At 38.9% G+C, this 15290-nt stretch overlaps 1 protein-coding gene across 2 annotated transcripts; it reads right to left on the bottom strand.

The window, feature by feature from the left end:
- Positions 1 to 259: 259 nt before the first annotated feature.
- LOC112046518 (cellular retinoic acid-binding protein 1) lies at positions 260 to 8942 on the bottom strand. Of its 2 annotated transcripts, none has more exons than XM_024083158.2 (4): positions 8783 to 8942; positions 6925 to 7097; positions 1708 to 1821; positions 260 to 419 (listed from the first exon to the last, which is right to left on the bottom strand). In XM_024083158.2, the coding sequence occupies exons 1-4, from the start codon at positions 8850 to 8852 to the stop codon at positions 360 to 362; spliced, it is 417 nt and encodes a 138-aa protein (XP_023938926.1). In that variant the 5' UTR covers positions 8853 to 8942; the 3' UTR covers positions 260 to 359. The 2 variants fall into 2 exon arrangements, with proteins under 2 accessions (XP_023938926.1, XP_052740410.1); XM_052884450.1 differs by lacking the exon at positions 8783 to 8942 and adding an exon at positions 7217 to 8481.
- Between the last annotated feature and the right edge of the window lie 6348 nt (positions 8943 to 15290).

Here is a 15290-nt window from a genome sequence, read left to right as displayed (position 1 = left end):
TTGCACATTCGGCATAGGCATTATTGGTTACTCTAAAGTATTTTTCGGTTGTTCGTTTGTTTGTAAAGTAACAATAAGCTCCAAAACTACTGGACCAATTTTAACTATCTTTTACCAATAGCAATCTACATTATCAATGTGTAGCAAAGGTTATATTTTATCCCCCATATTCTCATGTGATTTGTACTGATAAAACTCTTGAAGGTCTACTAGTAAGTTACGAGTAAGTAAAAGGATAGGCAAATAAAGTACAACACAATTTATGACTAGGTAGGTAATATCTTTTTTAAATACTGTTTCATATCTTAAATAAAATAAACTTAGCAATAAATAAATTATTCTAGTTAGTAAACAATCTTCTACTGAAGAATTTCGTAGTGTACCGTAGCGCTTAGATCTGTGCCGTCCATTGTGACTGTCTGGAAAAAAAAATAGTAACATTACTACTAAATTCATAATTTTCAATATTCTCAACCCATATTCGGCTCACTGCTGAGCTCGCGTCTCCTGTCAGAGTGAGAGGGCTTAGGCCATTAGTCCACCACGCTGGCTCAATGGCAGAATTCACACACGCAGAGAATTAAGAAAATTCTCTGGTATGCTGGTTTCCTCACGATGTTTTTCCTTCCGAAATTAAATATCACGTGTCTCAAATTAAATATCACGTGATATTTAATATCTTAAAATGCGCACAACTTAGAAGTTGGAGGTGCATGCCCCGGACCGGATTCGAACCTATACCCTCCGGAATCGGAGGCAGAGGTCACATCCACTGGGCTATAACGGCTCTTACTAAATCTATACTAATATAATAAAGCTGAAGAGTTTGTTTGTTTGTTTGTATGTTTGTTTGTTTGATTGAACGCGCTAATCTCTGGAACTACTGGTCCGATTTGAAAAATTCTTTCAGTGTTAGATAGCCCATTTATCGAGGAAGGCTATAGGCTATATATTATCCCTGTATTCCTACAGGAACGGGAACCATGCGGATAAAACCGCGCGGCGTCAGATAGTAACTTATAAATAAATATTGAGTGGTAAGGTTTGTGTGTTTGCGCGTTTGTAGGGGGATCTACTAAACTATGATACCTAATTACCTACTAAGGATTTGTTTTTGCTTTTACCAATAGAAAGTCATGTGCCATCTGTGAGTGTCATAGGATTATAGTATAACATCACGCTTCGACTAATCAGTGAGAATCAGTCCTGGATTAGCCTATAAGCTATTTAAGCAATTAATTGAGGCATCCCGTCTAAGGGACACCAGGGACGAGCCGGGAAAAAAAAAACATGAAAGTCAAATCAAATTCAAAATCCCCGTGTTTTAACGTTGATTGATACATTTATTCTACTAACGTTTTATTAATTCTTTGTAGTTTACTTAAGGATAGGGAGCCTATAAGACTTCATAAGGCATCAAGTTATCCGGCATTGGTGATAAGCACAGAACTACTAAACACAGAACGTTAAAGGTAACATTCATTATTCTATAGTGAAAAATGTGGCAAAAACGGGAAAATAAATTTTTCTTTTGAGGGCTTCCATTACGTGCGTTGCGTAGTCTCCTTTTCATCAACATTAAATTCATATTATTAGGTAATTAGGGTTCTTATCTTCGTTTGGATTCGGAAGGCAGTATCCCTATTAATCTCTCGAATAGAATAATATAATAATTTCTATTTGCAAGTTATATGGTGATTTTCTTACCATTTTCACTTCATTCTCTTTGAACTCTCTGATAAAGTACGCGGTTTTTCCGTCGGGCATCTTTACTACTTGTTTTAACGTATTCTCGTTTTCTAAGCTGTAGGTCATCTTTATCTGAAACAAATGACACATACTTATTAAATTTATTTTTATATTAACTGACGCACCTCAATTTCACTCGTGTAGTTTTCGGTCACGTGGAAATACGAATACCAAGATAAAATGATCCTATGACACTTACAAATAACGTGGCTATTGGTAAAAGAATTTTCAAAATCTATTCAGTCATCATATCAGCCGATGGACGTCCACTGCAGGACATAGGCCTTTTGTAGGGACTTCCAAACATCACGATACTGAGCCATCTCCATCCAGCGAATCCTTGCGACTCGCTTGATGTCGTCAGTCCACCTAGTGGGGGGTCGGCCAACACTGCGCTTACTAGTGCGGGATCGCCATTACAGCACTTTGGGACCCCAACGGCTCTTCGAACTATGAGCCCCGCCCATTGCCACTTCAGCTTCGCAACTCGTTGAGCTATGTCGATGACTTTGGTTCTTCTGCGGATCTCCTCATTTCTGATTCGATCACGCCCGCTCGTTCAACAGGTGGGCCTATTCAGTAAATCTAGACATTACTCCCTGCATACTCTCATAAACTAGCAGACGCTAGTGGTTCCTCCCGCGTGTTTCCTGTTCCCGTAGGAATACGGAGATTATATATAGTCTATGTTATGTATATAGACTATATATAGTGGATAGTACACTTGGGGATAGTGTAGTTTTCCAACAGTAAAATAAATTTTCAAAACGGTTCAGTAGTTTCAGAGCTTAATCAATGCAAACAAACAATCAAATCTTTCTTCTTTATAATATTAGTATAGATTATAGATGCCTTGTTAGTGCAGCCTTTTATCTGAGAGTAATGAATACATCTATACATTTCTCTGTCTCATCGGTTAAGTCTATACGGCTTCGGATCATAAGTATTTATTTTTTTGACGGCCTACGTGGCGCAGTGGTATGCGCGGTGGATTTACAAAACGGAGGTCCTAGGTTCGATCCCCGGATGGACCGATTGAGATTTTCTTAATTGGTCCAGGTCTGGCTGGTTGGAGGCTTCCGCCGTGGCTAGTTACCACCCTACCGACAAAGACGTACCACCAAGCGATTTAGCGTTCCGGTACGATGTCGTGTAGAAACCGAAAAGGGGTGTGGATTTTCATCCTTCTCCTAAACAAGTTAGGCCGCTACCATCTTAGACTGCATCATCACTTAGCATCTGGTGAGATTGTAGTCAAGGGCTAACTTGTAAAGAATAAAAAAATAAAACCTGGGTTCGAGCCTCTGTCAGGCTAAGTAATAACCTGTAGTCACCATTATTGTGCCACTAAAAATTATACTTACCTATTATCAATAATATCTGATACGAGCTATAGAACTAAGATTGTCCTTGTTGAGTCAGCATGGTGGGTCTATGCTCCAGAACCTACTTCTAGAAGAGGAAGAGAGGAGGCCACGCAGATAGCATATGGTGATGAATATCATATTTAAAGATAAATGTAATGTCATAGTTTTGATAGGATAATGACAACTTAATGAAATGATTTCTCATCATAATCTTGTAATATAGACATTGTTGTCATAACATACGTATAAAACTGATGATAAGCTGTAGGGTAGGTATGCTTAATGACTTTCACTTATCTATCGTTGGAGGAGGCAGATCAAGATTAGTATATTAATTGTTTTTTTTTTGTCGTGTTGAGTAAGTGCCGATGGCTCCACGTGGGACCACTACAGCGTCACCGGGGGGGTTGGGCGAGCGCAGAAACATCGCCTGATGAGACCCGAAGGCTGAAATAAAGATAGAGGACGGAACGGCTCTCTAAGGGCGTCTCCTATAAGACTCGGACCTCGGCTTAGAGGGCCATTCGGGAAGGTGTAACCGTGACCTGAGTGAATCAGTCCGGACGCCCCCGAGATCGTGAGTTAGAAAACCCACGTCCGGGTGACGTTAGATATCGGGGATCTCGTCTTCGCCGGCGAAGACGCTGTGTTGCTTGTGATTGTGTTGGCCGGGAAGCATTGTCGGTCGTCATGTCATCGTCTGGATCGTAAAGGTCGTTTTTGGGACGCCTCTGCTTGAAGTTAGCGTTAAGGTTGGGAGTGTAGTTGCAGGCCTCAACCACTAGTTGGTTGGGATGGAATATTAATTGTACACTGGTGTAACGTTGTGATAGCCCAGTGGATTTGACCTCTGCGATTCCGGAGGGTGTGGGTTCGTATACGGTCCGGGGCATGCACCTTCAACTTTTCAGTTGTGTGCATTTTAAGAAATTAAATGTCTCATGTCAAACGGTGAAGGAAAAACATCGTGAGGAAACCTGTATACCAGAGAATTTTCTTAATTCTCTGCGTGTGTGAAGTTTGTCAATCCGCATTGGGCCAGCGTGGTGGACAATTAGCCTAACCCTTTCATTCTGACAGGAGACTCGAGCTCAGCAGTTAGCTGAATATAGGTTGATGATGATGATGTAACGTGGCGTTTTTAAGAGTTACATTAATTTGTTTACTACTTTTTCTCGCAACATTCCTCGTATTAAAAGTTTGTCAAAGGAATTTAAAAAGTATGTACTATGCCGAAGTAGGAGTGGAGTGTTACATTGTCAAAATAAATAGTGTTTTTTTATTTTCTATGGGAATACATAACATTATACAAAGTTGTTGTGCAAATCTGTGTATTAAATATTACAAAAAAAGTAAGTTTCTCCGAAACAGCTGTATTCAGGGGTCAGATATAAAGGGCTGCGATTCCGCTATTTTATACTCGTCGACGAAGTTTTCGCCAATATCACTAACAACGAAGTTACCATGGAAACAAATGATGTCATTACAGAATAGGGGCACACATTATATTTACGATACATTTTGACTATAAATGGAAAGCCCTGGAATTAGACTATTTAGGTGGTTGACCTGAAAACAGCAGAATCGTGTGTGTTTTTTACAAGATAATATATCGCGTTTGTTATTGAGGACGTTTTCCAAAATAAAATGTATATAAGTTTTATTTATTTGATTTTTTTTTGGCGTAATATTTTCCGCGAGGCCAAATGGAAGGGCAAGTCAATATAAGATGATCCAGTATCGGCATAAAGTTTATTCTTGACACTATATATTGCGTTATATGTTCGCATTGACATACAAAACTTGAAATATACCTGGTCAGGTGTGAATAATTTTCGGTACGATTTTCATCATTTATCATATCCTGTTTTAACCGCCCACTATTGGCCAGACCTCTCTATTTATAGTAGAGGGGATATGATAGAGGTTAGACCCAGTAGTGGGTCATCGCTTTTAATGTGGGGCTTAACGTGCTAGACAAGGGTGTAACAACCACCAACTTCAGACTACGTGCTCTTCAACACGCGGCGTGTGACACCACCAACTCCAGACTACGTGCTCTATAAGGCACGGGATGTAACACCACCATCTTTAGACTATGTGCTCTTCAACGCGCGTCGTGTGACACCACCAATTCCAGACTACGTGCTCTTCAAGGCACGGATTTTTAATTTTGTTATTTCAGTTGATGAAATAAATATGTAACTTTTGTGATTTAATTAATAAGAGAGATTTAAGCAGCTGTCACATTGTAAAAGGCTTTTCTAATATACGGATTATAATAATTGACTACCTATTTGTGCACTTATCTAATTTCCAAGATTACAGATAGATTATAGTGGCAGTCGTGCGTGAAAATACACAAGATAAATTTTGTCACATTAATTAATAAAATATGAAAGAAAGGGCTTAAGCACCTGATAATATTACTGGCAGAGATATCCTTCATAGGTTACTAAAACAAAATACTATTGATTGCATTAAGCGTTCGGTTAATATGCCCTGAAGAAACCACACGACACAGCGTAAAAATACCATCTGGAACCGTGACGAATACATTGGGTGGGATCCCATAAAATGCTCATATATATTAGATTACTGCTGAGCTCACAGCTTCTCGGGAGGGAGCAACATCGGACTGTAGTCCTGTTTTGCCAGCCCTGCCACTCCTTAGTTACGCTACTGCATTCGTAATTTTTAAATAACTCTACCAATTCCAGAGGCGTAACGTGAGGCGTAGCCCAGGGCAGACTGGATATTCGCTCATATTTAATTATTAATTTAAAGTTTTATTCATTAGACCTAATTTACATAGTATCGATTGAAAATCATTTTTTTATAAAGTACCACAGCTTCACCAGAACTAGCACACATAAACACTAAACAACACAAGAGAAGAATTAACCAAACGTGCGAAGTGGCATACACCCTATCACCTGTGACCCTTTCAAGATTTTGCGATACTAATTAACCTTTCAAGATGTTAAGACGACATCGTCTCTTAGCATTATGTCAGCTAGAAGTCAGGCGTTAATTTGTGAATGAATAAAAGATATTTTTTATGTATCCTTATTTTTACTGCACGCAGGTATACAAGTTGCATAAATTCAACATAATAATGAATAATGCGTCACATTAAGATTTTTGTAGCATCTTTACGCAAATATTATACGCACGGTTGCTTCACCGTACATTTATTATTAAAATGCGTTAATAATGTCATTTAAACAGGTGTTAAATATTTATGGTTGTTGCGTTTTTCCTTCCTCTGTTCTTCCAATAAAATTAAAGCGCGTTTGGTCAGACTGCCTGGCCTTTCAGATTGTTTGTCCCACGTTCGAATCTTGGCTCAGATAAATTCTTTTAATTAGTTTAGTCCTGCTCAATTGAAGCCAGTTGTTAAGGTTATCTTGTTTGAGAAATCGATATTTTTATTTAACGACAAGTTATTAGGTAACACTTAAAAATTTGGAATAGGTTATCACATCTGATGTTAAGTGACAGTGCAATCTAGTCTAAGCGCTGGTGGGAGGCTTCGGTCGTGGCTAGTTATCACCAGCAAAGACGTACCGCTAAGCGATTTAGCGTTCCGGTACGATGTCGTGTAGAAACCGAAAGGGGTGTGGGTGTGTTCATCTTACTCGTAACAAGTTAGCTCGCTTCCATCTTAGATTGCATCATCACTTACCATCAGGTGAGGTTGTCAAGGGCTAACTTGTAAAGAATAAAAAAAAAGCATCAAGCCCAAGATGTCCAAGCTTAAAGTCCGGCCCTACCTATTATGGTTGAAAATAAAAAAAATACGCACTTTATTTCCATCAACCTTCACCATTTCCTGTTCCTCTCCGAGCTTGAACACGTGCGAGAGGATATGCTTCCCGTCCAGGTCCAGGTCCAGTCTGATGGAGTCGCTGCCTACAGCCGTGTAGCACACTACTGGGGCTTTGTACTTGAGGAGGCGGACCATGTGTTCGTTGGGGTCTGAAATAAAACAACAAAAACCCTAATTTAGACCTTTGCCCTAGATTTCGGTCCGGGGCATGCACCTCCAACATTTCAGTTATGTGCATTTTAAAAACATCATGAGGAAACCTGCATACCTGAGAATTTTCTTAATTCTGTATGTATGTGAAGTCTGTCAATCCACATTTGACCAGCGTAGTGGTGAAGGCCTAACCCCCCCTTATTCTGAGAAGAGACTCGTGCTCAATAGTCAGCCGAAGCCGACTATGGGTTGTTAACAGTGGCGTGCACAAGGTTTTTAACTAGGGTATGCACTATAGTATACCTATAGTGCATGGATGGAAAATTCCGTCTCCAATACAGGTACGTAATGAATCCTCAGGGTATGCATTGCGTTTATGCATCTATGAAGTGCACGCCACTGGTTGTTAATGGTGATGATGTGTAATGTATGTAATATTATGTGTGTACTGTGTAAGTGAGAGAAACAGTGTACGTACTTAAAAAAAATAAAGTTTTAAACTATAATCCGACTGCGTAAGAAAGCGTTCTAAAAATGGCGAAACAAGAAAATATTTTTGACAGAAATCGGGAAATGCATAGGTACAAAAATTATCATGGTAGAGCCGTGATCGCACCTACTACCTATGTTCTGTGATTATGCAGGGAATACCTCCATTAAACATAAGTATAACGCGGTAGGTATATAATGGGTGCGACCACGGCTCTACCATGATCATTTTTGTACCTATGCCTATGCCTGTGCCTATGCATTCCCGATTTCTGTCACAAATAGTTTCTTGTTTCGTCCTATTTGTATCACTTTTTTACGTAGTCGGATTATAGTTTTTAAACTTTATTTTTTTAAACTAAGTACACTTTTTACTTTGACACCTATGTTTCTCTCACACTTATACCTACACAGTACACACATAACATTAGATATATTTCTACACTAAATATATGTATTTAACACAAATACACACCAACAGTTGGTCTTTTTGATATGCATAAGTTTTTTTTTTTTTTTTTAAATAAATAAATATACTTAAACGATACACATCACTATCTAGCCCCAAAGTAAGCATACAGAGTAGCTTGTGTTATGAGTGCTAAGATAGTTGATATTATAATTTTAATATACAATTATATACTACATATAAATACTTATATAATGTATAAATACACACAGACAATGGAAAACACCCATGCTCATCACACAAATATAATAATAATAAGTATGTGGAAAACTATTGTATATAACAAACACCTCACAGGAGCATGTCTGAACAATGCATCAACTTAGACATAAAACCTTATAACAACACTAAAGATGCGTCAATGAGGCATAGGCACTGATAACCGTGACATATGGCACCTGTATTATACTGAAAAAAAACCCTTTGACCGAAACACAGACTTGCATGGCGGCTGAAGCAAAGATGACTGCACCGGACGAGCTATTCACAGAGTTACTAAACATTACTTTAAACATATACTTATCTAAATATGACAATATAAACTGTATACATATACAGGTATATATATGTATATGCCTAGTATATGGACGTATAAATATATATCACACCGAAACAATACACAAAATACTTGCACGCTCGTTGATAAGAACATAAATTGGTATAGATAAAAAACATTTTTTAGAACAAAATATATTTAACTCACAAACTAAGATTATCACTCACTGGTTGCTGCTAACAACTCGTCAATATTCTCACATCGTGTCCTTCGAAACTTTTTACCGGAAAACCACATTGTTTATATATATATTTTTAATATATTTAGTTTTTTAAATGTATTAGAACACAGCTAAACACCATTGACTGCGAAAATAACACAAATCTATCTGTTTTTTACGATGTCATTCCGTTTGATAAGATTTTGCATATTGCTGTGTCATTCTCATTGCTATATAGAATAGAATACATTATTATGTCTGTTTATTGTAACACTAAATAATATAAATGTGTTTGTAAGTTTGTTTGTTGCTTTGTTTTTTTTTGCAATTTTGAACAAGTCGTTTAGATTAAAGAAATCCTTGCAAAAAGAAGTAGGTTATGTCGTCAATATCAACCTATTTTTAATGTTCCATGTAGTGTTAATCTCGTTATAAGAAAGGGATAAGACTTTGACCCACCACGCTTCTCCTAAGCCGGTTTGCGGGCTTAGGTTAATGTTTAACAGTATAATGATTCCTATCAAACTTAATTGTTAATGATGGAACTGAAACCTTAACGTGTTCCCGAGGTACGCAGGATCTACTAACTCCGGGGTATTAAGAAATTATTGTAAACTCAACCACTGATCACATATTACAATAGAATTACAATATTTTAATGGTGTGGTGCCATGTCGACCTTCCATAGTACGTCTGAGTGCACTAGCTAGTTCATGATCTTGTGAATAAATTCCCGTGTATCTGTGGTCATGCGGTATGATTCTAGTCGGTAAGAGTCCGACTAGAACCCCACAGCGCTTACCGAATAAAACCACATGAAATTCGTGAGGGGTTAGTCGGTAAGAGTCGGTGGGGAATCCCCCATTACAAAAAAGTAGTACAAAGAGGTAAGTCTTTATTAAGATAGGACAAAACTACTGTAGATAATATGAGTTGGCCTGCTTAGATAACATTCGTTTGTTAGGTAATGTTTATTATCAGCTGCTGATAATAATCGGGATCAACCGGCGTGTTTTTCTGGTCACAGTAAACGTAAAATGCGAAGTACACTAATCTAATCGCTGGCTGAACACTTTCAATGTATATCACTCAACCAATGGCTGACTTGGTTCACGATCTCCGAAGTATGTAATTCATTCAATGGTTGACTTGGTTTCAGACCTCCAAAGTATGTCACTCATCCAATGGCTGACTTGGTTTAAGACCTCCAAAGTATATCACTTATCCAATGGCTGATATGGTGTAAGACCTCCCAAGTATGTCACTCATTCAATGGTTGACTTGGTTCACGATCTCCGAAGTATGTTACTCATTCAATAGCTGACTTGGGTTAAGACCTCCCAAGTATGTCACTCATCCAATGGCAGACTTGGTTCAAGATCTCCGAAGTGTGTAGCTCATTCATTGGTTGATTTGGTTTACGACCTCCGAAGTATGTCACTTATCCAATGGCAGACTTGATTCAAGATCTCCGAAGTATGTCACTCATTCAATGGTTGACTTGGTTTAAGACCCCCAAAGTATCATCATCCAATGGCTCATCTAATGGCTGACTTGGCTTAGACCTCTGAGGTAGGTCACTCCTATGTCGCTGATTTGGTTTAAGACCTCCGAAGTATGCCACATAGTCAATGGCTGACTTGCCTTACAACATCCGAAATTTGTCATTCATCTAATGGCTGACTTGGCTTAAGACCTCTGAGGCAGGTCACTCCTTCGACCGCTGATTTGGTTCAAGATCTCCGAGGTAAGTCACTCCTCCAATGGCTGACTTGGCTTAAGTCCTTAAATTACTAAGTTACTAAATTAGATGAGTAACTCACTCTTAGGCAGGAATTTTTCGAATCTAATTCTGATCTTCTTCTAGAATTCAATTATTTTTATTTCAATACAACTGTAAATTACCGAGTGAATCTAGGTAAATACTAGTATGCAGTACTGCAGTTTCCTTAGGGAAAATGATATCATTCACTCGTCAGAAATAACGTGCCTCGTCTAAGTATTTAGAAATATAATATTATTACATATTGCCCGCGGTTTCGACTGCGACAAATCGTATCATTTTTTTTTATTTTTATTCTTTACAAGTTAGCCCTTGACTACAATCTCACCTGATGGTAAGTGATGATGCAGTCTAAGATGGAAGCGGGCTAACTTGTTAGGAGGAGGATGAAAATCCACACCCCTTTCGGTTTCTACACGGCATCGTACCGGAACGCTAAATCGCTTGGCGGTACGTGTTGCCGGTAGGGAACTTAAGCAAACTTATCCTAATAACTTTGCAAGTCATGAAATGGCTGCATTTCCGGCTGGACAATCAGGCTGATCTTTTTCGCAAAAAATGAGCTAGCCCTTTTGTCAGTCGAGACAACTTAAGAAAAGTGCATTATTGTGGTGGGTTACCACAAGGAGGGGGGAGGGGTCAAATCAAAGATCACGAAATGCATGTCCTGGTCCATATTTTAAAAAACATTGGTAGCATAACAAGATAACATAAAATCTCGAAAGATTACGATAGGAACTGATGAAAATATGGTCGTTTCTATTAATATGGTATCTGTTTATATGGTGGTGGTGTATACAGGATGTCCCGTAATTAAAAAAATACAACGCAAATGGTAGATACACCACCAAATTATCTAAAACTGATTATAACAGGTCATCCTAGGGATTTAAGGAAAACTATTCAAACTAGTTTTAGATAATTAGGTGGTGTATCTACTGTTTTTGTTTTCCATTAATCACGGGACATCCTGTATATTCCAGTAAACGATAACTCTGTAACTCAACACCTTTGTTGAGCTGTCAGACGAATGTCAGGGACAATCAAACAAATGGAGGCATCGGAATACAAGCGGAACAGTTTTTGTGATGTAATCAACTCTGGTGTTGTCTTGCGAGCCATACTTAAGTATAATTTATGTATTAGGATCTTGACATGACTAACACCTATAGAATTCACATTTACCAAAATTGCCGAAATAGATAACAGTTCAAAACTAAAAACATCCTACTAATATTATAAACGCGAAAGTTTGAATGTTTGTTACTCTTTGACGACGCAACTACTGAACTGATTTGGCTGAAATTTGAAACGAAGAGAGACAATACCCTGGATTAACTCATAAGCTACTTTTCACCCCGGAAAAATCAATGGTTTCCACGGGATTTGTGGAAAACTGAATTCCACGCGTACGAAGTCGCGGGTGTCCGCTAGTAAAAAAATACAATTTTAAAGCTTTAAGGTATTTAAATATTAGTATTTAAATTGACGTCTAAGAGGTCTAAAAGCTGCATCAATAGATTTTCAATTTAATATTTTTATTCGGTATGCGCGGTAGATTTACAAGACGGAGGTCCCGGTCCCGGGTTCGTTCCCCGGCTGGGCCGATTGTGGTTTTCTTAATTGGTTCAGGTCTGGCCATGGCCGTCGCCACCAGGGAGGCTTTCAATGTGAAAATTATGAATACGAGTATATTCATCAAGGTCTTCCAACTTTAGCCACTTTCTTTAGTCTACACATGGCTAAACATCTGTAAAACAAAATGTACTGAAAACCGTATAGTATACCTACACATAGTCAGGTAGTAACGGTGAGCGAGGTAGAGCTCAAATACCCGGATGGACATTGATAGATTCGGTTCAACGAGCAACGTTGAAGTACCAACGTATTTTTTAACCGACTTCCAAAAAGGAGGAGGTTCTACGTTCGGCTGTATGTATGTTTTTTTTTTTTTTTATGTATGTCCAGCGATAATTCCGTCAATTATGGACCGATTTTGAAAATTCTTTTTTTGTTTTGTAGGGTTTACTTCCAGGGTGGTCCCATTTTTTTTCATGTCAGGATCTGATGATGGCATCCTGGAGAAATTGAGAGTGTTTCCATAAGGTATTTTAAACCACTACAAATTTATGAAGGTTTGGAGTTGGTCTGATGGTGGAGCCGAATCACAGACGATGGAACTCGTCAAGGATTTACAGCAGTCACCTTTTGTTTGGGCTTGATTAATTTGTATTGATGAGTACTTTCCACCTATATGGGTTGTGACTGTATTAAAGGTCTGGTGATGAAGACGAGGGACAGTGAAGAGAACTCCTCGACGGTTCACAGTAGCTACCTTGTGTTTGGACTTGATACATTTGTATTGATGAGAACTTACCACATAGATGGATTGTGACTGTATTAAGGGTCTGATGATGAAGACGAGGGACAGTGAAGAGTACTCCTCGACAATTCACAGTAGCTACCTTGTGTTTGGACTTGATAAATTTGTATTGATGAGAACTTTCCACCTAGAAGGATTGTGACCGTATTAAGGGTCTGGTGATGATGACGAGGGACAGTGAAGAGAACTCCTCGACGGTTCACAGTAACTACCTTGTGTTTGGACTTGATAAATTTGTATTGATGAGAACTTTCCACCTAGATGGATTGCGACTGTATTAAGGGTCTGGTGATGAAGAAGAAGCACAGTGAAGAAAACTCCTCGACGGCTCACAGTAGCTATCTTGTATTTGGACTTGATAATTTTGTATTGATAAGAACTTTCCACTTAGATAGGTTGTGACTGTACACACGCAGTGGGTATGCTAACACTTAAAATAAAAAAATAAAAATTTTAATAAAAAAAATTCAACCGACTTCCAACTCAAAAAATAACTTTAACTTAAAAGCAAAAAATAACATCCTACCTATGTGCTACCTTCTGATCAGTTTGAAGGCGGTGCCAAGCCAGTGTCGTGTTTTAATTAAAGCTGTTTCTGGTATAACCACAGAAATTTTGTAGTTTAAACGTATTTAATAAAAACATCACTGGCTTGGCACCGCCTTCAAACTGATCAGAAGGTAGCACATAGGTAGGATGTTATTTTTTGCTTTTTAGTTAAAGTTATTTTTTGAGTTGGAAGTCGGTTGAATTTTTTTTATTAAAATTTTTAAAAGTAATATGTAAAATGAAAACACTAATAAAATTAATAAGCATACAGGTAAATCTGAATATATAAAAGCGAAAGGTCATTTATCACGTTATCTCGGAAACCAAACCGTACAAAGTTGAAATTTGGCAGGGAGGTAGTTTATAGTTAGTAGACGTCCGCTAAGAACGGATTTTGCAAAAAGAAGATTAGGGAAGTCTAAAGACAGCCAATTTCGCGGGCATCCGCTATTACTATATATCATCATCATCATCATCATCATCATCATCATCATTATCAGACGATGGACGATCACTGCTGAACATAGGCCTCTTATATAAACTTCCATCAGTCTCGGGCCGCCAGCATTCACCGGGAACGCGCTCGGGCCATTTAGTAGGGGGTCGATCAACACTGCTCTTTCCGGTGCGGGGTGGCCATTCCAGCACCTTGGGAGCCCAACGTCCATCGGCTCTTCGAACTATGTGGCCTGCCCATTGCCATTTCAACTTAACGACTTGCTGAGCTATATCGGTGACTTTAGCTCCTGCAGATATTCTCATTTCTGATTCGATCACGCAGAGAAACTCCAAGCATAGCTCGCTCCATCGCTCGCTGAGTGACTCTGAGCCTTCTAATGAGGCCCATAATTAGTGACTAAGTCAATGTATACGTCTACCATAAACTGCGTTAATTTTTTTTTTCTTGACAAGTTAGTCCTTTACTACAATCTCACCTGATGGTAAGTGATGAAGCAGTCTAAGATGGAGGCGGGCTAACTTGTTAGGAGTAGGATGAAAATCCACACCCCTTTCTACACGACATCATACCGGAACGCTAAATCGCTTGGCGTTACGTCTTTATCGGTAGGGTGGTAACTAGCCACAGCCGAAGTACCCAAGAACCAGTCCTGGACCAATTAAGAAAACTCAATCGGCCCAGCTGGGGATCGAACCCAGGACCTCCGTCTTGTAAATCTGCCGCGCATTTCACTGCGCCACGGAGGTCGTCATCTAGTGGTAGTGGTTAGTCAATGCGGTTTTAGGTAATTAAGTCGTCGGCTCAAGTCCGGGTTTAGGGGTATGAAATATTAAGCTTTACATTTTCAGTTTCCAGGAAGTTGGTGGTGTCATGCCCCTTTGACACTACCAACTCGGAAATTGGGACTTAAACCGTCGGTCACGGTCATAATTGACATCTGATTTTTATCATTAACAAGATGGTAAAAAGTCATCTCCAATTTTCATGTAGGTACCTATTATAGGTAGTGGAGGTATCTACATTAAAAAAATATTCATGAAGATCTTATTTTAAGACTTGGTCACGTGTTTAATGAGCAAAATTACAGCTTTTTACGAGGTAGTGCCAGTAATTCCTGAGATAAACCGCGGACGGATATTCAAATGGACATGACGAAACTATAAGGATTCCTCGTTGACTACGGAACCCTAATTAATGCTAGAGCGAGATAGTACAAACAAATTGCAAAAAACGTTTCCACATTGCGCCGCGTCTCAAGAGCGACATGAAAGCATTGACAACTGCCCCAAGCTCCAATTCCGAGCACGGTGAGCGCTCGGCCTTGCGACCACAGGGCGGGG

The sequence above is a fragment of the Bicyclus anynana genome, chromosome 11, assembly GCF_947172395.1.
Source record: "Bicyclus anynana chromosome 11, ilBicAnyn1.1, whole genome shotgun sequence".
NCBI lineage: Eukaryota > Metazoa > Arthropoda > Insecta > Lepidoptera > Nymphalidae > Bicyclus > Bicyclus anynana.
Note: the sequence above shows the minus strand (reverse complement) of the source record. Positions and strands in the feature narration are given on the sequence as shown.